At 36.7% G+C, this 27,806-nt stretch overlaps 1 protein-coding gene across 11 annotated transcripts in view; it reads left to right on the top strand.

Annotated features, from left to right (window-relative positions):
- Positions 1–27,806, top strand: part of TMEM144 (transmembrane protein 144) — an 81,468-nt gene that overhangs the window by 36,785 nt on the left and 16,877 nt on the right. For 6 of the 11 annotated variants that reach the window (XR_002522278.1, XR_002522280.1, XR_004182624.1 and 3 more), the window contains exons 7-13: positions 1,692–1,773; positions 4,245–4,312; positions 6,308–6,426; positions 9,092–9,211; positions 10,309–10,406; positions 14,732–14,785; positions 24,152–24,356. Coding sequence is in view for 4 of the 11 variants with exons in the window: in XM_017959152.2 (XP_017814641.1) it covers positions 1,692–1,773; positions 4,245–4,312; positions 6,308–6,426; positions 9,092–9,211; positions 10,309–10,406; positions 14,732–14,785; positions 24,152–24,235 (625 nt within the window). In the remaining 7 variants the exon portion in view is untranslated. Of the gene's footprint in view, positions 1–1,691; positions 1,774–4,244; positions 4,313–6,307; positions 6,427–9,091; positions 9,212–10,308; positions 10,407–14,731; positions 14,786–24,151; positions 25,884–26,887; positions 27,308–27,806 lie in introns of those variants that run through there. The other 5 variants (XM_017959152.2, XM_009207766.4, XM_021938897.1 and 2 more) reach the window with 3 other exon arrangements.

The following is a 27,806-nucleotide window of genomic DNA, read 5'->3' as shown; positions in this document are numbered from 1 at the left end:
TTTTTAAACTACATTCAACACTTCAACTCTTGTGTAGTTTGGATTGGACACAGAGTATGTAGGGTGTCCAGCTAGGGAAGAAAGAGAAGCAGGTGCAAGTCATTGTGAAAAATTGGGGAGGGGGTTGGTAGAGAGCTTGGAGCAGGCAGTGGTCAGGCATAGAAGCCCATATGAGGATTTATGTTGAGATACGTTGAGTGGAACATAATGCAGAGAGCCATAAAAATCAAAAAGGAAAGTTAAATCTCATATGGAAAGGAATAGGAAACTATTCATGTTTTAAAGCAAGTAGGAGATTGAACAAATAAACCTAACTAGAACATTTTAATTTTTACACAAAAGATAGCACATGATAGACACTCTTCTGTACCTAGCTACCTACCCTATTTCAGTGTCATATATGCTTTCAAAGCTTATTTTGTTTGAAATGTTGAACCATGCAAATGTATTTTAAAAGTATTTCAAAAGAGATGTTAAAAGTATCCCAATGTTGTTCATCTTCTCAAGTTAATTTAATCTTTTGACGCATTTTAACAAATTTGCAAGGCTTAAAAGCCAAGAGTAAGTGAGGCATTTGTTTCAAAGATACAGGACATCAATAGCATATTATGAGAGAGATGTTAAAGGGAAAAATGTCACTAGACTTAAATGTATGTTTTTATCTCTTAAACTATATCCTGGAGATCTTTCCATATCAGAGCATAGATATCATCATCATTCCATTTTTACAGCTGCATAGTATTCCATTTTATGACCATGTAGGCCACCTCACCTGAGTTTGCGTGTACCTGTGTGAGTGGTCCTGGGGCAGGATTGGTAAGGTGAAGAGTGGACACACCGGTGGCTTCAGTAGATCACCCCAGATTCTCCTCTGTGGGAGTCATACAGTTCTGCACTTCTACCAGCAGTATCTAAGAGTATCTGTCCCCTAGCGTTTGTCCAGCTGAGGATGTTCAACTTTTGAAGTTGGTCAATATAATAGCTAAGAAATATTATTTCAATGTAGTTTTCTTTCTTTCTTTCTTTCTTTTTTTTACTTTTTGGTGTTTTTTTTATATTATTATTATACTTTAAGTTCTAGGGTACATGTGCATAACGTGCAGGTTTGTTACATATGTATACTTGTGCCATGTTGCTGTGCTGCACCCATCAACTCGTCAGCACCCATCAACTCGTCATTTACATCAGGTATAACTCCCAGTGCAATCCCTCCCCCCTCCCCCCTCCCCATGATAGGCCCTGGTGTATGATGTTCCCCTTCCCGAGTCCAAGTGATCTCATTGTTCAGTTCCCACCTATGAGTGAGAACATGCGGTGTTTGGTTTTCTGTTCTTGCGATAGTTTGCTGAGAATGATGGTTTCCAGCTGCATCCATGTCCCTACAAAGGACACAATGTAGTTTTCATTTGCGTTTCTTTTACAATGTGATTTCAAAGTTAAGGGAAAGATCTGATGTGGAAGGAAAGCTTATGAGTTTAGCCTTTAGCCTGTTGTAATTAAGGAAAATGAGAAACATCTGAGAGAATAGGAGTTCTGGCAAAACAGCAGGACCACTGAAGGGGCAATTTGAAAGTAATCATTGTATCATTAGGATCCGATTATTTAAGATGTGTGTTTTTTTCTTAAAAATCAAGCAGCTTGATATAAACCAGTATTATGACAAATATCACTAAACTTTATTTTCCTTGCAGTGCTTTCATATTTTTGTTCATCAAAAGTGAAATACCAAATAACACGTGTTCCGTGGATACCACTCCATTAATAACAGAGCCTGTGAGTATAGTATGAGAGACAACTTGATTTGAAACATAAAATTAAGATAAATGGAAAATACATAAATTGTAAACACAGATGAAAAAGTGGTATTTGTTCATCACTCCTGGCTATGTAAAATATCTAAGCTTATTTATTGTGGCTAGGTCTATGTATCAATCAATCAGTATTTCCACAGTTGAGCGTCTCAGCTAGCACACAGGTTTATTTATTTTGATTAACAGATCTCTACTAGGTGATATATATATATATCTCCCCATGTTTTGTAATAATTTAAAGATTCATACAATAGAGGAACCCTAAATACTGCAGAGGAATGTGAAAGTAACTTTAGAAAGGAGGCGGAAGGAGGTTTGGAAGTTGGTCCAGGGCAGAATAGACCATAGGAAGCCCATGAAAGGTAAGTGAAGTCGTGTGAGAGTAGGAATTGGTAACCCATTCTACCCAAAGTGAAAAACAGAAAATATGATAGAGTCACTGTTTTGACCTTGAAGAATCTGAATTAGTCTGGAATAGTAAATCTGAGTGAAATAGGAGCAACTTTTTAAAGGGACCTGATAAAGCACAAGTGTCAGCAGCTGCATATACAAAAGTGACTTCAGGGCAAAGCCCCATTGCCATGAACCCAGGCCCTAATCCTTCTCATCTCAAGAAATCTCTCCTGTCTGCCCTGGGCCAGTGCTATCCAGCTGCCCTCTGAATCCAGCGCTCCTCACCCCCAATGGGGTATTGCCCCTTCACAGGGTGCTTATCTTCAAAATTAATCTTTTCTCCTTTCCTTCTTCCCCTATCAAAACTTTTATCAACTAAAGCCTTAGTTAAATTGATGCTAAAGTTGAATAGTAATTAGCTTAAGTATAAAGAGAAGAGGCTTATTAATCCACAGGCATCTCTAATCAGGGAAATGTTTCATGGAGAAGGGAGGATTTGGCTTTGGGAAAGGGTTCCTTGCCTGCCTCAGGGATCCAGACACCTCCTGCCCAACCATCCTCCAAAACAATGGAAGAAAATAATAAAACAAATGCATTTTGGTAAAAGATACACAGTAGGTTAACTGCCTGAGATTTTTCTAGGCAATAAGTTTAAAGATCCATAAACAGCATGATTGATGGGTACACAAACACGTATCATGAGCTCCTTATGGTGAAAGAAACCGTTATTGCCAAAGGAAAACTTGACTTAGCACATAACAAAGAATTCAGACCTATTTTCTTGTCTCTTACAAAAACAGTAAGAGTATATTATCAAGAATACTTCAGCTGGCCAGGCATGGTGGCTTATGCCCATAATCCCAGCACTGTGGGAGGCCAAGGTGGGCAGATCACCTGAGGTCAGGAGTTCAAGACCAGCCTGTTCAACATGGTGAAACTCTATCTCTACTAAAAATAAAAAAAAAAAAAAAAAAAAAAGAGCTGTGTGTGGTGACAGGCACCTATAATCCCAGCTACTTGAGAGGCTGAGGCAGGAGAATCACTTGAACCTGAAAGGAGGAGTTGCAGTGAGTCAAGATCACACCATTGCACTCCAGCCTGGGCAACAGGAGTGAAACTCCATCTCAAAACAAAAAAAAGAAAAGAAAAGAAAAAAAGAACACTTAAGCTAAGAGGCAGTATTATAATACACTCCCCTTATCCACAGGGGATATGTTCCAAGACACCCAAGGAATGCCTGAAACCACAGATAGTACCAAACCCTATACATACTATTTCTTTGTATCTGATCACTAAGACAGCTACTAAGTGACTGGGGGGCAGGCAGTGTATACAGTATGGATAGGCTGGACATAGGACTCCTTCACATTCCAGGTGAGATGGAGAGGGACGATGCAGGGTTTCATCACACTATTCAGAACAGTGTGCAATTGAAAACTTACGAAATATTCATTTCCAGAATTTTTCATTTAATATCTTTGGACTACTGTTGACAGCGGGTAACTGAAACCACAGAAAGCGAAACTACAGATAAGGGAGGGATACTGTAATTCCATAGTAGAAATATGAATTTGCTCATAATTTTTCCTGACTTAGAATATCAGCCTCATATTGAAACATGGCTTGGAATATTTTATTAACTAATTAGGTAAAAGAAAATCAGTATAAGAAATGCTCATTGATCTTAAGCGTTCCATAGGAGGACAGTCTAATTTCCTTACAGATTATACAGACCATTAAAATATGCAAATGAAACATGAGTGAATAAGTTTTATTAGTTTTTATAGGTGTATCACAACAGTCACATATTAAATGTGAGAATTTGAAATGGAGGACTTGCCAACTGCCAAGTCATCCTAAATGAAAGAGGAAAGAATTATAAATAGTTGAGTTTAGAGATATCAGAATACATAGGTGACATGTGTATTATATTTTAAAGCATGTTTGAAAGAGAAGAGAAAAACACTAGAAATATTATTACCAGTGTGATTATCAATTGAATGCTCTTTTTGTTTTAATTTGGGTCAATGTTTTCCATAGGTGATCAACAAAACTCAAGACCCCTGTTCCTGGGTGGATAAACTTTCTACAGTACACTACCGCATAGTGTAAGGAGAAGTTACTTCTTTGCTCTATTATGCTGCTTCATATTTGGTTAAAGCAGTGATTACCAGCATGAAGTAATGTTCATCTCAGTTCAAGAAGAAAATAGTAATGCAAGCTTTGACTTCTATCTCCATGCGGCGAGGTTTTGTTTGTCCCCTGCTGAATTTTAGGTACAGATGCCCTTGAGCTCAACTGCTTTGAGTAATTACTAAATCATTGCATTTCTCTCCAAATGATAAGTAGATAATAAAAGCAACCTAATTTTGCATGACTTATGTAGCTAAAGTAAAAGAGGTAGTATTGTGACCAACCTGCTCTCAGCAGTCACAATCAGATTAGGCAATAAGCTTGTCTAGCACTGCACCACCCGGGATGTCCACCCTGCTCTGGGAATCCCCACACTCCTGTATTTAGACAGTTACATAATTCCAGACATTCATTGTCAAATATAGTGGAATATTCTGTGTCCGTGTGGGTCCTACTCCCCCATCTCCATAAGGACTCGAGAGTTGGGCTCAACATCAGCCCCTCTACTTTATAGTGTTTTGTGTTTTTTTTTTTTTTTTTGGTCATTGTTCTGTTTTGGTTTTTGGACTTCCAAATAAATATGAAAATACACACTAGTCTATAGCTTGCATTTTACATTTGATGGCTGCTTTAAACTTCATGTGGTGGCACCTTTTGACTCAAGAATAGAAAACCTTCTTTTTGATAGTGTATATACTGTCTTTACAGGGGAAAGAGCAGCACCTGACACATAGTAGGTAATACATATTTGAATAATTTGAATGAATGAAAAAGTAACCACCTTTGAAAGAAATAAATATGTTGCTGGTTTTGCATCAGAATAAAACCAATCTTTCAAACAGAAAAAATTTTCACAAAAGCCTCCCCTTCATTAAGATATTTGTTAAGAAAAATATTGTTAGTTGTCTTGTAATTAGCTAGGCCTAAAGTCTTCTCTGTGTTTGGGATGCTCCATGGCTATGAAGTCCAGACCTCACGTGACACAAGGATTTCCGCTATGAGTAGAACATGTTGCTAAGGTGGTCTTGTGAGTTTGTACAGGCTCATATTACTTATAGCACTGTTTAAATTGACTAAGTTAGTTTTTAAGCTTTGGAGGGAATTGTTTTTGCCTACAACTGTTTTCTGTTTGGAGGGTTTTTTGTGTGATTTTTTTTTTTTTTTTTAGAGACAAGGTCTCACTCTGTCGTCTGGGCTGGAGTGCAGTGGCAAAGTGCTGGGATTACAGGCGAAAGCCACCACGCCTGGCCTGTTTTCTGTCTTCTGTCATCATCCTTTGTGTTAACTTCAAGGAACTGTTCCAAAATATGAATCACCTCCCCCTACAATCATTGGAAATGCTTGCTTCATGCAGATACGGCCCAATTCTGACTCCAGTGCTGAAAATGAAACATTTTCTTTTTATAAAAAGGAATGTTTTGTCTGAAATACCCAGATTATTTAATTAAATCAGCACTTCCTCTTGACCATGGCATTGTCAACTAAGGCATAGGCAAGTTCATGGATTTCAATAGCTGTTTTCAACAAACATGCATTTAGTACTTAGTCTGTCCTAGTTCTGTGCTGGATAGTATGGCCTGTTAAAATTTTTAAAAAAGCATAAAGCATGGTGTCAGTATATAGATATCTCAATTTAATTAGAGTGCCAAGTTTATTTATGTAGACCATACAATATAACTGTAGCAATATTCTCATCCATGTAATAACAATTTATAATCCATTTTAATTTCTATAAATCATGTACTTCTAAAATTAGACACTGGTAGACTGAAGCTGTCCTCCTAGACCTGATGCCATTTTAATAGTGCAGGGTATTTCTGTGACTTCTGTCAGTCACAGAGCTTGAGATAAATGGGTGCTTTTTGCCTGTTTGTGATTTGCCTTTTGAAGCATGTTTATGATTCCGTTTGTGCGTTTGTGAGAAATATTGTTTTGGGCCAAGATTAATAGTGATTTATTTGTTTTGTAAGGGGCTGCAGTCTTGCAGTGATATCTGGAGTACTCTATGGATCTACATTTGTGCCAATCATCTATATCAAGGACCACAGCAAAAGAAATGATAGTATATATGCAGGGGCAAGCCAATATGGTGAGAATAAAAAGTTATCTTACTTTATTAATATATATTTGTATGAATATAAAAAGAATTGTGATAATAGTAAATATTGATGGGTCGATTCGCTCTTTCTTTGTCATTGTAAGTGGTGAATTAGAAAGGCACTGAAGACCAAAAATAATAAAGGATTGAGTATTTTCATATGATTTTTAACATACAAATGCAACCAACTTTAGTCAGGACTCTTTTCAACTACTTAGATCTTAACACATGGCTTCTGACTTTCCAGTAAGATTTGGAAATTATGTTTCAGTTAGATGATCTCTGGGAAAATATGTACACTTCTGCTCTTTTAAAAAGGCTAAAGTATAGTGCATAGTACTTTAAAATCAGGTAAAGGTTAATGTATAGCCTATATGGTCAGAGGATATTATTTTTCAAGCACAGAGTCGTGCACTGGAAGGCCCAGCGTAATGTTTCCTGTTAATCTCTGAGTTTCCATTGATAGAATTAATCTCCCAGGAGTAAACTCAATACTATATGCAATAGCCTTGTACAGGTTCAAAAGGAGATGAATGAGTGTTTACTTTGGGGATCCTCTGATTATGTTGCAGCATGACTTACATCTATGAAATGATAAGAGAATAAGATTATTCATAAAGTAAAGTTCTAAATCAGATGGCACAGAAAATTAATGTGACCTCTGTTCAGATAAAGGAGAATTTGGAGGGCAAAATTCATGGGGGAATAATTATTAAAGAAGTTCAGATTTGAACTCAACTTTAACAGAAAAGATAGACTGAGTAGATGCCATAGTTTCCGTCTTCCTTTTTGTAGTTATCCCCATGTATATTATTCAAACCTTTTATTGATTTCTTTCTTTTGTTAAAATTTTACACAAATACTTTTTTGCATTTTTACAAAAAGATAAAAACTAACAAAAATAGAATAACATAGGATAAAATAAGGTCTCACTAAAGAAAGAAAAACAAGAGTGGGTGTATAAAAGGAACCAGAAATGAGTCTAAAATCCTTGTACTATATTTGCATACTTGCTAGAAAGGAGGCGTAAATTTGGCTCTTAGAGTCCTTGTAGGCACAAGGGAAATCAGATCAGCCTCATGATTCAATGAGCACAAGATAAAAAAAAACTAATTGTTCAGGAGCACAGATGTTCTTGGTACAGGGACATAATAAACAATGTCCTCAACAATCTCTACACAAAGAGAACAATGGCTTCTTAGGGGTCTTGCTTGTGACAACTCTGAATGTAATGTGATGGGGACACTTTATCCCAGTTTATTCAAAAAAAATTAGGGGGGATTATTTTTTATTTCATTTATTTAACAACATATATGTAGTATGTGGTCTGTCCTAAGTATTTTATAAATACTCGGTTAATTCTCATAGCAACTAATACCCTTATTATCTTAGTTTTACAATGGAGAAAATTAAGACACAGACATGAGATGATTTGTCCAAGCCCCAAAGTTAGTGAGTATTGAAATGAGGATTTGTACCCAGATGGTCCATGCTTTTAATCACTGTATTTTGCTTTCCTTTGTGGTGGTCCGTATACAGATGTATTGCCCTTACATGATCCAGAAGTAGGATTTAAGACTTAGAGCAACAGACAAACTCTCTGTCTGTTAAGCTTTACTTCCTAAACATGGCCACTCATCTTTGTCAAAATTTTAGGGGACAGAAACATTGAGTCCAACATGGCTTTCCCAGCCAAGAACCTGTAGTGCACCCATCTGTGTGGCCACAGTCCCATCTGCTTAAACAGTCAGTGGAGTTGGAATTTTTCCGAGATTGGGCCACCATCATGTGATATTAACTCCCCCATGTACTTAGGTTTATAATCAACAATTGAATAAAACCCTCTCTGGATTAACTTCCTGAATAGCCTTCTGTACAGCTGTCATCTGCAACAGAGATGCTGGTCTCCAGATTGATGGATCCTATAAAATTAGCACCCCCAATTTTTTTCATTCACATCCTCACTGTGGTCAACCTGAGGATTTGCTATAATTTCTATTGTCATTAGTAAAATTAGGCCTGAATGCCTATTTAAAAGGGAGGTATTAACATCATAGTTACATAATTCAGTGTTTCTTATTTAGCTTTACCAGATGATCATAAAAACTAGCCTTTAGTTTTGATTATAGTAACAAATTTACTACTTAATGTATTTAGATTTTAAATATATTAATTAAAATTCTATATGAACAGCATATAGAAAACTAGGATGATTAAATATAATTAATGGTTTTTTGGGTTTGTTTTTTTTTTTTTTTTTTTTGAGACGGAGCCTCGCTCTGTCGCCCAGGCTGGAGTTCAGTGGCATGATCTCTGCTCATTGCAAGCTCTGCCTCCCGGGTTCACGCCATTCTCCTGCCTCAGCCTCCCGAATAGCTGGGACTACAGGCTCCCACCACCACACAAGGCTAATTTTTTGTGTTTTTAGTAGAGGTGAGGTTTCACTGTGTTAACCAGGATGGTCTTGATCTCCTGACCTCATGATCCACCCACCTCAGCCTCCCAAAGTCCTAGGATTACAGGTGTGAGCCACTGCGCCCAGCCTGATATGGTTTCTTTACCTTTAAGGTTAATTTTGGTGAGTTTATTTTCAGAAATCTAAATATATCTGGAATGATGAAAATGGTGTTTGAGAGTTTTTAATCTCTATTTTCAGATTTAGACTATGTTTTTGCACACTTCAGTGGCATCTTTCTTACAAGTACTGTCTACTTTCTGGCCTACTGCATAGCCATGAAAAATAGTCCTAAACTATATCCTGAAGCAGTCCTACCAGGTAAGAATATGTACTACAGATCTTACTATGTGAAAGTATCATCTACAACTCATTTAACTTCAATAAGTTTCTTCTGGAAACAAAGCCATCCTCTGTGTGTTTGTGTGGTGTGTTTGTGTGTGTGTGTGTGTGTGTGTGTTCATTCCCCCTAATTACTTTTGCCCAGTTCACCACCAAATATGAAGCATTTTAAATCCTTGAAACTGAATATGAAATGTTGGCCATTATTACAGAACCTAAAACTTAAACAATAAATCTATTAATAAGATATTTTCCTGTGCCAAACATCTTCTGTATTGATCATCATTCTTTACTATTTCTTTTTCACTATCTGAGGGTTCATATATCAACAAATAGGAATATGCAGTAACTTGGGAAAATAGTTTCTACAAAATGTAAGAAGAGATTGTGATGACTTCAAAAAAGACATATGTTAAACATACATGCTTTTGGACTTAATTCATTAGGCATTGATTGTTTTTTTAAAAAAAATCTCATTTAGGAGTTTATTATAATTCAATTTGGAATGTAGGTCCACAAGTAAAAATTTTTAAAGGCAAAAATAAAGCATAAGTCAGAGACTTATTCTGAATGCCTAACAGATTTATGCTAAAGAATGCCACCATATACAAAATGCTAGAATACTTTACTGAATGCCTAGCTAAAGTACTGTGAAAATTTTAGCTGGTATTTTTACTTAAATACTATAGGGTTTTTGTTTGTTTGTTTTGTTTTGTTTTCTTTGCCGTAGCATCACTCTGATTCACTTTATTAATATCTATGGTTTACAGTAAATGATATTTGCAGAGAATGTTCGGGTTCAGTATGTCCCCTAGGCCCCTTTTCACCACCCAATCTCTACCTCTTTGACTACTATGGATACTTTAATACCGATAATGTGAAAGCATCGATCACTCTACCCATAGCAGGCAAGAGTAGAGAAATTACCTGGTTCTAAAATAACAATAAAACACAGCTCAAAAAACATTGATCGGAATGTATTTATATGTGCACTTTGATATTCCTGTTGTAGCTTAAGTGTGAGTTCTTCAGGAGGGGAACATGGTCTGCAAATGTGTGTTGTCTTTGTGTTTCAGGATTCCTGTCAGGAGTACTTTGGGCAATAGCTACCTGCTGTTGGTTCATAGCAAATCACTCTTTGAGTGCTGTGGTCAGTTTTCCAATAATCACTGCTGTAAGTAACTGAACTGTTTCTCCAAATTTTCATTTTATAAATGTAATCCCGATTTTTCTGAAGCACTGTTAGGGCATCGCTAAAGACTGTCATGGAGTTTGATTTTTTAGGAGTGCAATTAATGGATTCGGATAGACAAACTGACCCTCTTGAATCTTCATGTGCTTGATTGCTAAGGAATATTTCTCACCTCATTTTAGCAGGGCTATTAATCCTTAATCTTTAATATCCTTGCAGTTTTTGGTTTGATTGGTTTATCTAATGTCATTTTAGAGACATTGTAATTTGCTATTTATAACTATTATTCTCTCCTTATATAAAAGTTGATAAATATAAAAAATGATTTTATGCCTATTACCACATCAATGTCTTGACAATTTTGTGAGATTGAAAGTACTTCAGACACCTCTTCCTATGGTACTTCACTGTGTTTTTCTTGTGTGTGTGTGTGTGTGTGCGCGCGTGTGTTTTTTTGTTTGTTTTGTTTTGTTTTGTTTTTGCCCACGCTGGAGTGCAGTGGCACGATCTCGGTTCACTGCAAGCTCTGCCTCCTGGGTTCATGCCATTCTCCTGCCTCAGCCTCCTGATACTTCACTGTTTTTAAGCAAAACTTTCTGAAAGTGCTAAAGCAAGGTGTTGTCTCTGGATGATACCACTTATTACAGCATACTTAATACAATTTGCTTCATCCATTTTTTTGGTGCCAATGATATAAAACATAGATAATAGAGAAACTTTTTTTTACGTAGGCAAAATAAGTACTCATAAGATTATTCCCATTTTGAAGATGAGAAAATTGAGGCAATAGCTAAGAATATATCTGAAGTCACATAGCTAGGGAAAATCTGAAGACTTTTAAGTCCAGGGTTCCCAGTACACAGTGCTACTTTCTGCCATCAGCATGGAATCTAATTTAGAATTTGTTTCAGGTTCACTAAGGTACTAGGACTGATATATATATATATAGGAACTGCTTTCATGTTGGGCTCTTAGGTCTATCCTAGATATTGTAGATTGCTAACCAGCATTCAACTGCATCCCCTGCTTCCAAGATCATCATCACTAACAAAATTTATCTAAAACATTTTAGTGTTTGCATACCTGTGTAAAGCTAGAAAACTGATTTTTAGAAATAATATCTAGTCTAAAAACCATTGATAAAATTTGATATAAACCCTGGGTATCAAACAGTATATTTTGACAGTTCTACTCTGTAAAATAGTTAACCTTCAAATGCAACTAAATTCAAATAATAAAGGGTTTTTTCTTTAAAATTTAAAGAACTTACATTTTAACATTTTTAATCCTGCTGAGGGAAAATCTAGCAAGTTATGAAGAATTTCTGTAGGTCTAAACTCTTCACAATCGAAATGGCAAAGGACCCAAACTCTTTCCAACAAGGGATGTGTTCCTCCTTATTTCAAGGACACTTAATGTTAGAAGTGACAGGCAGTGGGTATACAGTTTACCTGTTAAATGCATAAAAGCAAATTTGTAAAGTATACAGTATGATGTGTCCCTTGGCTATAGATGCAAATGTTATTTGAAAATATTAAATTCCACTACATAAGGGGGAATAATATTTATTAAAATAGAACAAGCCATTATTTACAACAAATGTAAGCTTTTATCTTTATCATATGATAGTGATTTTTTTTCTTTTACTCAAATTATAGTATTGAGCAGATGTGAGTTCTCCAAGAAGGTTTTGAGGCAATTTTTTCTAAAATACACAGATGCAATTAAGCCACACAGACAAATAGAAATACAAACACAAATAAAAAATAAAACCGTGGTAAAGACAAGAAAGGGAGCAAATAGTGTAAATGGCAAATAGTTGCTGTCATTAAACATTAAACTTTACGTAGTGTTTTCAAAAGGATAATGCAATGGGGTAAGTAATTCTTATTATTAGCAGCATATTATTTCCTCAGAACAGACCAATTATTTCTTTTCTGCATTGAATTCTTAGTAGAATTTATCATATGGGATCTCTTAAAGGCAACATTGAAAAACAAATAAACGATATCCGTCACAAAACTTTTATAGTAGAGAGTTGGTTTTTCTACCATCGTTTCTTGTTTTGAGTTAGAATAAAGACTGAGGACAAAATGAAAGGCTAATTCAAAGGAAATAAACCACTGAAGTAGGTGGGTGTGGGCAGAGGATCAGTGAGAGTGGTCACTGTGGCTTTCAGCGACCTGCCCATCACAGAGATTATTCTTGAAAAACTGTAATGGAAGCAGAGCCTTCTCACTCACCACGTGTAACTTTCTTACCTTGTGCGCTTGGTGCTTGTTATCTGGGAAGGACAGGTATTTGGAGTTGGTGAGGGAGTAGGTCCCTATTGCTACCAGGCCTTTGCTTGGTTTTATTTTAGTCACTTTATCCAAGAACAACCTTATTTACAGACAGAAAAGATTTAGTCCCTACCCTCAACAATCTTACAGTCTTCATCATTTTATTTTTTTGGAAGGGCTAGATTTTTAAAACTTTTTTAAACATAAAATGTCAAACTAACCTATCACCTAGTTTCAACGATTATGAATATGGTCAATCAATTTTATCAGAATACATTTTTAATATCCCAGCAGTGCTTTTCTTCCCAGGTATACATATTCCCATAGTTATATATCCGGTGGTAACTAGAACTGAGTTTCCTGAAAGTAGTATCCATTTTCTTTATTAGCAAATAACATTCCATTAAAAAGCCAAAAGAAAAAAGAAAGAAAGAAAAAAGTAACCTAGCAGGAGCTGCTCCACGTCTTCCTTGATAATTCTAAACTGAATCAGCTTCTTCTCAAGATAGGAGCGAGTTCACTTTGTTTTCAAAAGCTGATTTACACCTAACATACATTAATTTACAAAAGGAAAATATATAATCCAAATTACCAACTGTTGTATCTCCTATTAAGATATCCTTCCTATTTGGCTCTCCGTGGCCTGAATCAAAGAGTCAGTACATACCTTGACCTACGCTTGCATTACTTTTACCAAAGCACCCTTCCTATAACCACATCACTCACAATAACTCTTAGGCCGTGCCTAAACTCATATTTAGAAAACCATCAAACAAGAATCTTCAAAGGTCAATGATACCCCGTGATATTGTCCTGTACCATGTTCTCTGAAGGGAAATGGATTTTCAGATTAAAAATTATTGATTGATTAGCATAACATTCATATGGTATCCTGTTCTGTTGTTTCCTCCTATTCTGCTGAAAGTTAGTGTGGGGTTGCCTAAAAGACCCATATGCTTCTTGTTTGATTTGGATTTTGAGGCTTAGGAACTTAAATCATTGATAAAAGGCAGTTCCTTTGACCTATTTCTCTGGCTCTTTTGGTGTTGACTTTCCAGATACTGATAAACGAGAGGAGTGTATTCTTTTGCTTCACTTACATACCAAGAGTGGAATCAAACTTCGTTGACTCAGTTCTTTAGACAGTTGGAGTAGTGATAGGGGAAAAACATTTTGGAATCTATTTGAAACTCTTCCAGAGTTTCTCGGGGTTTGAAGAGCAACCATAAAAATGCTAATACAATACACCTTCTCTACAAAGACCACAATTAACCCACATTCCAATTTTCTTCTTCTCAGCTAAGAAGAATTACCACTAAACTTGAATAGCTTAAAGTTTATAAATTGCAGAATCATTCCTTCTCTTTACCTGTTTGTTCTCACTTCCTCTGTCCTATGTTATTTCATTCTTTTCTTTGTCTCCTGCCCAGAAACTCCTGTTGTTTTTCCTTACATGTTTATTTTAACCTTCCCATAAACCTTTTTTTTAGCATTCGTTGGTGTTTAATGCTAGCCAGACTTGATTGCTCTGCAGTAATATCAGTTAAAAATTTTTTTTAAAGCACGAGCTACTTCCACATGTACATTATTTGTTAGGCCAAAAATAATATGCCAAAATTTCTTCAGTTATGAGATTATCTCATGCCAAAGAAAGTTAGAAGCTTGTGCACACTTTTTCTTATTAATCCCATTTCTACTGTCCTAAGGAACTAGGCCAATGGAAAAAATAAGCTATGTGCTTATAAAAATAATTTATGTCAAACATATTAAAGTATTATGTGGCACAAAATATTATAGTATCATCAAAATAATAAAAATGAAGACCATGAAGAAAAGAAAATGAAAAAAAGTCTTCATTTTTTTACTTAGTATCACCTAATGTTTAGCTTAGTGTGGAGTTAGGGTTGATATTATGGGTAGATTTCCCTGAAAACATTTTTATATTGTCTTTAACTTACTATATTTATATAGAATCTAGTCATAGGTAAATATCCAATTTAATTAAAGTTTATATTTTTATTTAAGGGTCCAGGATTTATAGCTGCAATGTGGGGCGTCTTCATGTTTAAGGAAATAAAGGTATGTACGAGAAAGGGCAGACTTAGAAAATGGGAATGGGGTAGGCCAGGCGCGGTGGCTCACGCCTGTAATCCTGCCACTTTGGGAGGCTGAGGCAGGTGGATCACGAGGTTAGGAGTTCAAGACCAGCCTGGCCAAGATGGTGAAATCCTGTCTCTACTAAAAATACAAAAAATTAGCTGGGTGTGGTGGTGTGTGCCTGTAATCATAGCTACTTGGGAGGTTGAGGCAGGAGAATCACTTGAACCCAGGAGGCAGAGGTTGCAGTGAGCCAAGATCGCACCACTGCACTCCAGTCTGGGCAACAGAGCAAAACTCCATCTCAAAAAAGAAAAGAAAATGGGAATGCGTGCAGGTAAGTAAAGTATTTAATATTATGTTTGCATTATTTTCTGAAAACTGCCTGTGGTACCCAGGTCCAGGGCAGACAGCCCATGAATGGATCTGACAGGTAAAACGTTCAGAATGTGATAATGCCTAATTAGGAAAGAAAATACTAGAGCTATGATAATTATAATTATTATTATAACATCGTGTCTCTCTCCACCCCATCTCCAATGGAAAAATGCTGTCGTCGACTTAAATTTCCCTGAAGTGATTTTAAATAACCCAATGAAATATGAGAGTGGGAAATTTGTTTAAAATACGGTAGATAAACAAGATGAAAGATTTTTTTTTTTTTATCCTAAAGGTTAAAGTATCCCCTGAGGTAGATCGTCCTTGGGAATAGATGTTTATATTGGTTCCTACTCTCCCAAAGGCCTCCATGTCAAACCAGCAATTTTGTAAGAAAACAGCATGGTAACAGGCAGCTATTGCCATTTCCTTTTCAAATGCAAATGATGGGAATTTAAAATTGCATTCATCAAATAGTTCTAGTAAAAGTGTGTGTGTGTGTGTGTGCGTGCGTGCGTGTGTGTGTTTTCTTTAAAAATCACTTTGCCAAGCATGGTGACATGCATCTATAGTCCCAACTACTCAGGAGGCTGAGGCAGCAGCATCACTTGAGCCCAGGAGTTTGAGGCCAGTCTGGGCAATAACAACAACAACAACAAAAGGTATAGTCTCAGGAGTCCAACTGGGTTCAAATCCTGGCTCTGTCACATACTAGCTGTGTGACATTGGCCAAGTTTCTTAACCTCTCTGTGCATATAGTCGTTATCTGAAAATGGGGATAACCAATCAAGAGAGCTGTGAGAATATGAGTAAAGTGCTAAGAACACTACCAAGAACACAATAAATGCTCAGTTAATTTTGGGGGTGAGGGTCATATAACCTAGCCCAAACTGTCGATAGAAAAATAAAACAGGTTAGGAGCAGTGGCTCATACCTGTAATCCCAGCACTTGTGGGAGGATTGCTTGAGTCCAGGAGTTTGAGACCAGCCTAGGCAACATAGCGAAACCCCTATCTCTACATAAATGATTTAAAAATTAGCCAGGTGTGGTGGTGAACACTTGTAGTCACAGCCACTCAGGAGGCTAAGGAGGGAGGATTGCTTGGGTTCAGGAGGTCAAGGCTGCAGCAAGCCATGATCATACCACTACACTGCAATCTGGACAGCTGAGTGAAACCCTGTCTCTTCAAAAAAAGAAAAAGAAAGAAATAATAAGAAAACACAAAATCAGAGAACTTCTCCCCTTCTAGCCAGGCATGGTGGCATCTACCTGTAGTCCAACTATGTAGGAGGATCACTTGAGCCTAGGAGTTCAAATCCAGCCTGGGCAACATAGTGAGACCCTGTCTCCTTAACAATTTAAATATTTTAAAATGTTTAAACTTTTTCTAAAAAATTGCTTTAGAACTTTTCCCAGTTACCTTTACTTGTAGAAAAAGTCTTCAGTTGAGGAATATATGCAAATAAAATTCTGTTATTCTTTTCTAAGAATTTTTATTAAAGACAATATTGATCCAAAGACCTTTCCCCCTGTCAAGGCATCATAGACTTGTCTTAATATGCAGTTGTAGTAGCAAATAATTCCTGGTTCTAAGGAGATTAATGTTGCTAATCTCTAAGAACCATAAAGTGAATGTACTTCTACCTGATCTTTAAAATGATTATTCAATTTTAGATTTAAAACATCATTTCAATCATTGTAAATGAAATATTTTGATTTAAAATCCATTATTTGATAATACAATTAACATTCGCAGATTTAAAAAATAAATTTGTTTCAAAAATATGTGGACTGTGATCAGAATTTTTATTTTTTTAAATACCTAAGAACAACTTGAAACATTTATAAACCGGTAAGTTACTTTCATGAACATTTCTCATTTATTGTAGTCGGAGTTTCGTTCTACAAAAAGTAACTCTGTGCCCAAAATATGTTGTAAATCTCTCTACACATATTTCATCTACCTCACAAAAAATGATTTGTTTACATTAACGAATTGGTTATTATCTCATGTAAGATGCTGAAGCCTTAGAAAATCACAAATTAGTGATCACAGTTTATCAGTAATTATAGGTATAAAGAAGTACATATTTTATAAGTCTGTAATACAAGTACAGACTTATATTAAAGCATTTGAAAATTATTTTGGTCTTGACTACAGTGATAATACTGAATTGAAAATCCTGTTAACTACATATAAGAACCCTGTTCAAAGAGAGAATCCCTAACCAAAAAGTCTAGTATTAATTCTTTACAGTCCTTTATTTAAAGGAGTACTGAAAAACAGTGAGGAATGTTTTGTTTTGTTTTTGGTAAAGACATCTTTAAAAAGACACCTCAGATCAAATAGGAAAGTAAGTTTTAAGATTAATATACTATGACCCAATAGGGTTTAATTCAGGAATGCAAGGATTGTTCATAATATGTAAATTAATTAATCTCATTTAATCTACCATATCAAATAAGAAAAGGACATGATAATACTATACTAACCCCTTAATAAGCTAGAAATAAAAGGAAGTTTTTTTATACTAGAACTATTTGATGAATGCAATTTTAAATTCCCATCATTTGCATTTGAAAAGGAAATGGCAATAGCCGCCTGTTACCATGCTGTTTTTTTATACAGTATGTCTATCAAAACAAAATAGCAATTATATACCTGAGTTTCGTGAAACGTAAGAGTTCTCTGTATATTGGAAGTCAAAGATTTCTCCATACTATTATACAATATTTTCTGTAGATCTAGCTAGTTTGGAAACACATGAATAAGAAATGAAATGAATAAATATAGGAAAAGGAATGAGAAGATTATCATTTGCAGATTACATTTTTTAAAAATGTAAGCATTGTGATTTCAATTTATTGGTGACAAAAATTAAAAATTAAAATAAAAATTTTAAAGAATCAACTGAAAAATTTAAGATCCAATAAGATCATTCAGTAAGGCTTGAGATATAAAATAAATATGAAATCAATTGCCTTCCAATATTGTCACCAAAAACCAGTTAAAAAGAGGAAAATAAATGCTATTAATAGTAACCACAAAAATTACATAAATCTAATTAAAGAATTAACAAGTAATGTGCCAGATTTTTAAAATACTGTATTTTACTTTGCTACAAACATTTACTAGAGGACATAGAAGATCAGAAAAATATGGGAGACTCACCACATTTCTGATGGAACACCTCACTGTTATAATTAGGCAGTTCTCTCCAATAACCTTCAGTATAATTCCTGTAAAATCCCAGTGAAGCTCTGTCTAGATTTTTTAGAGTAGGTTCTAAAGTTTGGCTAATTATTTATGTAAAAATAGGCAAAAAAAAAAAAAAAAAAAAAAAGCACGACAGCACATGTACCATATTTCTGAAATGTGCAATTTAGATTAGCTAGGCCAGTTTTCTTATAAAATAAGGATTTCTAAACCTAAGAAAATGACTGTTTGCTCTTTTCTATTTAAAAAAATGACTAAGATAAGATTACAAGTATTCAAAGAAGAGAGAGGGCCAAGATGAAAGCAAAGAGTTAAAAAAAAAAAAACCTGGGGCCAGACATGGTGACTTATGTCTGTAGTTCCAGCACTTTTGGGAGGCTAAGGTGGCCAGATCACTTGAGCTCAGGATTTCAAGACCAGCCTGGGCGATATGGCAAAACCCTGTCTCTACAAAAATACAAAAATTAACCTGCTGTGGTCGTGTGTGCCTCTAGTCCCAGCTGTTTGGGAGGCTGAGATGGGAAGATGGCTTGAACCTGGGAAGTGGAGATTGCACTGAGCCAAGATTGCACCCTGGCCTGGGCGACAGGGCTAGACTCTGTCTCAAAATAACTAACTAACTAACTAACTAACTAACTAACTAACTAAATAAATAAATAAATAAATAAATAAAAAATCTTATATGTCATCTACAAACAAAATTTAAAGGATGTCTAGTGGTACTTAACATTCACTGCAGACACCTAATTGCCTCTTGACAGCTGATTTAAAGAAAAATTGTAAATGCTTACATGCCAATCAGTTTAGAAAAGCATCATCAACTAAACAGTAAATTTCATAGGAATAATTTTTAAAGTATTTTTGTAGAAACAAGACAAAAACCCCTAAATTCTAAAGAAGAAAACAAAAGCAAACCTGTTATCTGCAGGACTTATAGGTGCTGTCAGTTATATATCTGAAAGCAGTCCTTGAAGATGCATATTTAAGAATCTACGACCTACAGCTGCGAGGAATAAAGCTGAACGCCAAGCACCTTTTGTGTGAAGAACTTTACTGATTCCATTTAGTTTTAATGCCATCAGTGCTTCAGTTGAATGTTTTCATACTTCTGATACTCTTTTTTGTTGTTTTTTTGTTTGTTTGTTTGTTTTTTGAGACGGAGTCTTGCTCTGTTGCCCAGGCTGGAGTGGAGTGACGCGATCTCGGCTCACTGCAACCTCCACCTCTTGGATTCAAGCGATTCTCCTGCCTCAGCCTCCCAAGTAGCTGGGATTACAAGTGCCCGCCACCACACCCAGCTAATTTTTATATTTTTAGTAGAGACGGGGTTTCACAGTGTTGGCTGCACCCGGCCCTGATATTCTTTTATATCTGATCTCCAGTACTCATTGGGAAATTCATTTTAGATTGTTACATCTTTAAGCTAGATATAAATTATATTTTTACCAACACACTTTAGTCAGTATGTCTACAGTAATGCCAACACAGGCAGTTATTACCACAACAATGTATAGGTCAGTAAGCTACTCCCCAGTGAAGAATGAGATGGTCTATTATCTTAGTAGCTACTTCAGAAATCCAAGTTGAAAACCTTTCTGCTTTGGGAAGAATGTTAGCGTGCTCTTTCCAAGAGTTAACATCCACCTTTGATGAAGGAAAAGCATTGCTGTGGCCCAACTACAATCAGTCTTTTTCTCGAGGAGACTGGGCAGTTTGGGCAGAATCTTAACATTGAAGGGGAAAAAAATTTTTCATTCCCTGAGAACATTATTCTTCTGTCTACATAGGTAATAAAATAGCACTTAGCAATGTATTCATATAATTAGATTGTAGAGTGCTTGTAACTGAAGACCCATTTTTTTAATTTAAGTAATTGCATCAATTTCAAATTCACAAAGTATATGTGGAAATCACCTCAGTGTATTTATTGTTTGAACAAATATTTATGGAATACCTATTCTGCATTAGTACCAGGATCTAGGTGAGAATTGCAGTCTTAAAAACTAAGAAAAAAAAAGGTGCTGGGAAATTCAAAGCCTACTGCCAGGTGTGTGTGTGTGTGTGTGTGTGTGTGTCTGTGTGTCTGTGTGTGTGCGTGTTTAAATAAGCTGTTCTGCACTTGGCAAGGTTTTAGGGTACTTCTTGTAGAATTTGGGATTTGAGTGGCTTCTGTTAGTGCTAAGGGTCACACTGAATCAAACAATTCAACTGGCCCCAACCTAACTTACGAAGACCTATCTCTGGTCATCAAACAAAGGCAAATTAATCTACTCTGATTCTTTAAGTTGAAGAAAGGGAATATATATATATATATATACACACACACACACACACACACACACACACGTGTAAAATATTAGTAACATATTTAATTTTGTTAATTAATACATAACATATATGTATGTTACATATTAGTTAGCATTAATCTTACGAACTAATAATACAAGAGAACTTTCCTTGACAGTTTTCACATTCCCTCCATCCTGGACTTTGTTTCTGTTCTGTTCAGATTTATTATACAAATTTACCTCTGATCTCTGCATTCTTCCAGTAAACTAGAAACACAAGACCTTTAAGGAAGTGTGAGAGAAGTAGACAAAATGAAACCAGACAAAAGTCCATTCTTTGAAGGGAGAATTTCATTGTGGAGCCAGGAGAGTCATGTGTTCCTGTTGTCAATCTGTCTATCCTGCCCCAACCCTGTCTCCTGCGGGAGCCCACTCAGAGCTTCCCTTTCTGGGTTTCCCTCAAAGCTGATCTGGCTGCAAGGCAGCAAAGACAGAACCGCCTCCCACCCTCTAAGCGCTTGCATCTCTGCAGGGGGAAATGAGTCTCCCTAAGCCTACACTTTGCATGGCCTGGCTGTAGGAACCCAAGTTTTGGCGCATGTTCTTCACTGAGTCCTTGAGTGAGCATTAGGAGAGATACTCATGAATCCAGATTAGCCCTGAGGATTAGCCTCTAACAGAGCCCAGGGTCCTGCTTTTATGAACCCACTCCTCCCAACAAGTCAGTCAACTCTTGCCCCAAAGACACAGCATTCTCTTCCCACTACCTTTCCTGAAGTTTTGCCCAAATTTGGGTAGTGTGAGGCTGTTAACCTGTCGGACCCCAGTGGCCAGAATTTTCACCAGAGAGGGAGGCCACCAGCCCTGTTCCTTGCAGATCTGAAGCAGACAGGATGCCAACTGCTGCCTAGAGTTGCCTCCTCTCCATTCCTTTTGACTTTTTCCAGAGCCCTTATGTGTCTTCTACAATGACTTACCCATATACCATTGTTATTTTTCCTTCTTAAAAGGATCTAATAGTATTATTAAATAAATTAGATTATCTGATTGTAATCTTAGATATATCTAAAATTAGAGAGGTGCTAGTCTTGTTTTACCTTGTAATGTTCAGACTTTCCCTTAGAATACTGGAGTCTTGCCGGGCGCGGTGGCTCAAGCCTGTAATCCCAGCACTTTGGGAGGCTGAGACGGGCGGATCACAAGGTCAGGAGATCGAGACCATCCTGGCTAACACGGTGAAACCCCGTCTCTACTAAAAAAAAAAAAATACAAAAAACTAGCCGGGAGAGGTGGCGGGCGCCTGTGGTCCCAGCTACTCCGGAGGCTGAGGCAGGAGAATGGCGTAAACCCGGGAGGCGGAGCTTGCAGTGAGCTGAGATCCGGCCACTGCACTCCAGCCTGGGCGACAGAGCCAGACTCAGTCTCAAAAAAAAAAAAAAAAAAAAAAAAAGAATACTGGAGTCTTCTGCCTTGGATTCAGACTCTCCTGATGACTCATGCTTGGGACCCTTAGACCAGGCAGCCAGAGATTGCCATGCCCTCAATGGCAGAGCCATTACCCTTAATCAGCAGGAAGTAGAGGCAGAAGACTGACTTCCTCCCACATCAAGCCTCAAGGATAGGGATGGAAATCTTTAAGTGGCGGGGAGATGAGACAGAAATAATACAGGGTGGTCACGGATTAGGAAAATTCCAGGCAGCAGTTTCACATGACTAGCCAAAGGAAACTTGAAATAGCTGCAGAGGCCATGGGCTGATAACACCCTGAAAAACAGGGTATGGATCAAGCTGGCTAAGACCAACTGAGCCCAACGTGGTGCTGGATTTGCCCTAGGTTTGACGTAGGACCTCATTATACACTCATTAACATACAAATCACACACCCACCAGCACCATGACAATTCCGGGAACACCCATATTTGCTGTAAAAATTAGTGACACCACAGTTCTGAGAAGTTGTTACCTTTATCCAGGAATCTTCATGAGTATTCCACCTGTCGGTTAAAGAAATCATGAAAATAGGAACCACAACCCCCTTGTATGATTCTCTCTTGAGTATGTTCATGTTCCCCTTTCTCAAGTGTGTACTTTTCACTTTGCAACAAGTCTCTGTACTTTCACTAAAAAAAAAATAAATAAATTGGACTCTTTAAACATAAAGAAGGATATAGACAAAATGGCAGTCATTCAGAGGGGAGCAGCCAGGAGAGTAAGGAAGCTTGAAACCATTCCATATGAAAAATGGTCAAAGAGCTGAAATATTGACCAGGAAAAGAGATGCCTCCGGGGATATACAAGAGTTATTTTTCAATGGTTGAGGATTTATCTTGTGGGAGAGATATTAAAATCGATCTATCTGTACTCCTAGTGATGGAACTTATAGGAAATGAAATATTTCTACTTAACACAGGAAGATATTTCTTTGTTAATTCAAAGATGGGCTGGGCAACACAGGGAGGTGGTTCCCATCTTTAAGAACAGTGACCCCATACATAACCGGGCAAGTCCAACTAAGTCATTCTTCACACCCTCTCTGCGTTTCTTCCTCACCCTTGAGATCCATCTCCACCTCTCCATCTGCCCTTCATCATCTTTTCCCTGGAAGACTACAGTCACCTCCTAATTGGTCTCCTTGCATCCATTCTGGCCCCTCCAATCTGTCTGCCATCCTACTAAAAATACAAAAATTCGCTGGGCATGGTGGTACAGGCCTGTAATCCCAGCTACTTGGGAGGCTGAGACAGGAGAATCACCTGAACCCAGGAGGCAGAGGTTGCAATGAGCCAAGATTGTGCCACTGAACTCCAGCCTGGGCAATGGAGCGAGACTCTGTCTCCAAAAAAAAAAAAGGACCCAAAAGACCCAAAGCATAAAAAGTGCTCAGGTCCATGGTCTTCCAACCTCATCGTGCTCCACTTAACTTTCATTACTCCAGTCACACTGACCTCCCTTCAGTCCCTGGGAAATATTTTGCTTTTTCTTACAACAGGACTGTGCACATAAAATTCCTTCTACCTGGAATCTCTACTTGCTGCCTTATTCCCCTGGCCAATTCACTGATACTTGTAGTTAGAAGCTCCACTTCCCACCCTCCAAACCAGCATCCTTAAGATTCCTGCAACGCACTCTCAAACAACCATGGTGGTTTGCTTTATTATTAACACCCCTGTCACATAGTAACATTCTTTTCTGTGATTACTTCCTGTCTCCCATATTATATGATCGGCTGCATAAAGGTACATGTTGAAGCTTAGTGGGTGCCCACATTTATTTACCGAATGGGTGAATTCATAAGGCTCTGCAGGGTTTTGTAAGAATCTGATTACTTGGAAGGGGTAGCAAAAAAGCATACAGGTGGCTAGAGCAGATGGTTAGTCAGGTCCCTAGCAATCTTGAGAGTCTGTCCATTTTGTATAGTTGATTCAGGCTTTATTCATCACTGTTACTGTTTTTTTCTTATTTAGGGTCTACAAAACTACCTATTAATGATTCTTGCATTTTGCATCATCTTGACTGGAGCCTTATGCACTGCTTTTTCTAAAATCTAACAATGACAAGACCAGCAGATGGCAGCAGTGGTTAAGCGAATCTGTCTATGGGACAGCAGAGAGATTATGCTGAGAGAAGAGTGCATTTTCATACAGCAAATGGATCTCAGCCACTGTTGGAGTGGGTAAATGATTTTTTTCCCCAAAAATGTGAGAATGAAGGAATACTGAGTTTCATTCAAGTATAAAAATGAAAATTTCTTCTGATGAACTCTTTATGAAAGTAGTACTTTACTGGGTGACTAAAACATCTACATTATTATAGCATTACATGTGAGGATGCTCATTTTACCACAATATGTATCTCGTGTTGCATAATCTAGAACACAGTATACAGTCCATATGCAAAGAAGTTACAGTCCAAATTTCTCACCTATTATCCCAGTGAAGTGAGGCAAAAATACCTTGGGCAAGGAGGGAGAGCCTTACCTTCTAATAGAAGTAGATTCCATAGATATTTGGATCCTTTGTTTCATAAAGTAAATGCATAGTTGGTAACTACTTACGTTTATTTCAAGTTAATATTGCCCAACTCTACATCATCTACCCATTTTAGCTCATAATGCTTTTGATTATCGCCAGATAAAGTTCATTCTCAGAGAACAAAAATTTTTCATCATTGAGAATATGTGCATAACATAATACATTCATACACAAGTATATGCACGTACATAAATACACACAGATATGTTGCTAAAATGAGATTCTAGGTTATCAGTAACAATTTAAAGGAACCAACCACTCTTTTGAATGTACAATTATTTTTTTTCTGAAATACACTTTTCTAAAACCCTCTTAACTGGAGGTTTTCCTGTTTTCTTCTTGTTTTAACTGGTGGTTTCCAGTAGGCAAAATAAAATGACAGGCATGCTAGTATTCTTTGTTTGTTTGTTTTTTAAGAAAACTGAAATTAAGCCAGACAGGGTGGCACACGCCTATAATCCCAGCTACTGGGGAGGCTGAAGCAGGAGGGTCACTTAGCCCAAGAGTGCAAATCTGCCAGCCTGGGCAACATAGCAAGGTCCCATCTCTGAAAAATAAATTTAATTTAAATTTGTAAGAAAAACGAAAACTGAAACAGAACTGCTAGTACAATGTTTGCTGCAATTATTTCTAAAACTTTGAAATAACATAACCCCTATTCAAATGTAAATTTTACCCATTCCCACCTGATAGTACTGTTTATTACTTTGCTATGCAGGAGAAACAAAACAGCATTCTATTTGTGTGTATACCCTGCAGTCAATGTGCATGGGTTAAATCCCACCTCTGCTTCATTTTATTTGTGTGACTTTGGACAAGTTCCTAAGCCCTCTGTGTCAGGCCCCTCATTTACAAAATAGAGTTTATGATGGCATCTACCTCACATGGTTATTGTGTTGTTAAAGTTAGTTAAAATCTGTAAAGTATGTTGATGAGTATCTGATACTTCGCAAACACTATGTAATTGTTAGCTTCTACTATGTGCTGTTTGAAGGGGGAAAAAAGTTTTTGTAGATTGTAGACTACCACTTAAGAGCTACTGAGCTCACCACCTTCCCATCCAAACAATTATTACTCCTCTAAATGAATACTACTTAAAAGTGATGGAGCTTATGTTTGTTTATTGACTTGCTAATACAAATAAATATTTGATTATAACTTCTTATACTCATTTCAATTTTAATCTGAAATGTCATTAAATTATGCTGATAAACTGAATAAATCGTGATACAAAAGCTATTGTTCTCATTTAAATATATTTTAGAATTTTACATTGGATAACTTTTATTTATTCTTTAGTTGGGATTTCCAATTCATATGCAAACTTTTAAATGTGAAGTAAAGCAGTTGCAGAAGAAAAATGAAAAATCAATCGTATTACCTGTATATAGTTTCTGGTACCAGACAAGATTTTTCAAAATGGTACCAAAAAAGCCACTTATTATTTAGAGGTTCATCTAAATGAGCAATTATTTGCTCACCTTAGGAAGTGAATGCCTAACTCCCTTGAGGTTTTTAGGCTTTATTTTTCCTAATCTAGTGTGGCTAAATTCTAGTGTTTATTTTACCTTTTTCTGGCATGGCTTTCTGTCAAATGGCAACCCCATCTGTACTAAACAGATCCTGCCATCTTGTGTACAGAGATGGCACTACATTCAGTAGAAGTAGCAGCCAAAAAGGCTGGTATCGGATTATGGGAATTTTCTACCATAGGAACAGAAAATCCTAATAAATTTTAAAGGATTAATAGTACAGCATCTCCCTGAGCTACCAAATCTCTTTTTATTCCTATTATACTGATTTATTTATATTCAGAATTACTAACTACTAGACTTCTATGTCTCAATATCGATAGAGCTAAAAAACACATTGATCGCAAAAAGGTAAGTTGTAGAACCATGTGCATAGCATGATAACATTTAGGTAAATTTTTAGTAACCAAAGTAATAAATATTTTCTATAAATACGTGTTTATGTTTTAAAAAAAAGGAATTTAGTACTAATAGTCTACTGTTGACCAGAAACCTTACCTGTAACATAAACAGCACGTTTTGTATGTTATATGTATTACATACTATATTTTTACAGTAGAGTGATCTAGAGAAAATATTGTTAAGAAAATTATAGGGAAGAAAAAGTACATTTACAGTGCTGTACTATATTTTTCAGTACTGTAAGTTTGCATCATCTGATTACAAGAAGAATCTTCTGAAATGTTGGGCAACGGCATCTGTAGACCACAAGCAATTCAACTTTTTCTAATAATGTCATGACTTTTCTCTGCTTCTTGGGAGCACTTCCAGCATCACTAGTCGAGCTCCGTATGGGTACCATGGTGTTATCCAAGGTTTACAAGGTTTAATTTTATCACAATAAAAATGATGAAAAATATACAAGAACTGCAAGAGATCATAACCACCAGAGGCAATTGACCAGAGAGATGGTCAGCTCATCTGAAGATGATTAGCATCACATGGTGCTTTAAGTGGATAGTTGCAACACTAGAGCTCACCACAATAGCAACAGGAGATTTTATAATAGATTTATGTAAATTTTATGGTAGTAAATGATAAAATAGACTAGTGTGTATATATATATATATGTGTGTGTGTGTATATATATATAATGTTATATTTATATTATATAATGTATTCATCACATACACAAAGAGAAGGGTTTACCTCACTTGGCAAAAGGGACTTTGCATGTGTCAATAAGGACCTTGAGATGGGAAGACCCTGGATTATCCAGGTGGTCACAGTGTAATCTCAAGGGTCCTTGAAAGTGGAAGAGAAGAATCAGAGTCGAGAAGGAGAGATGATGATGGAAGCGGAGGTCAGAGTGATGTCATATGAGAAGGACTAAACCCATGCATTGTTGACTTTCAAGATGAGGGAAGGGACCACAGGCCAAGAAATGTGGGCAGCTTCTGGAAGCTGGAAAAGACAAGGAAATAGACTTACCCCTGCAGCCTCCAGAAGGGCACAGCCTTGCCAGTCCCTTGGTGTTAGCCCATGTCAGACTCCTAACCTACAGAACTATAAGAAACAAAATTTGTGTTGTTTTAAGCCACTAAATTTGTGATAAT

This window comes from Papio anubis, chromosome 3 (genome assembly GCF_008728515.1).
Source record: "Papio anubis isolate 15944 chromosome 3, Panubis1.0, whole genome shotgun sequence".
Taxonomy (NCBI): Eukaryota; Metazoa; Chordata; class Mammalia; order Primates; family Cercopithecidae; genus Papio; species Papio anubis.
Note: the sequence above shows the minus strand (reverse complement) of the source record. Positions and strands in the feature narration are given on the sequence as shown.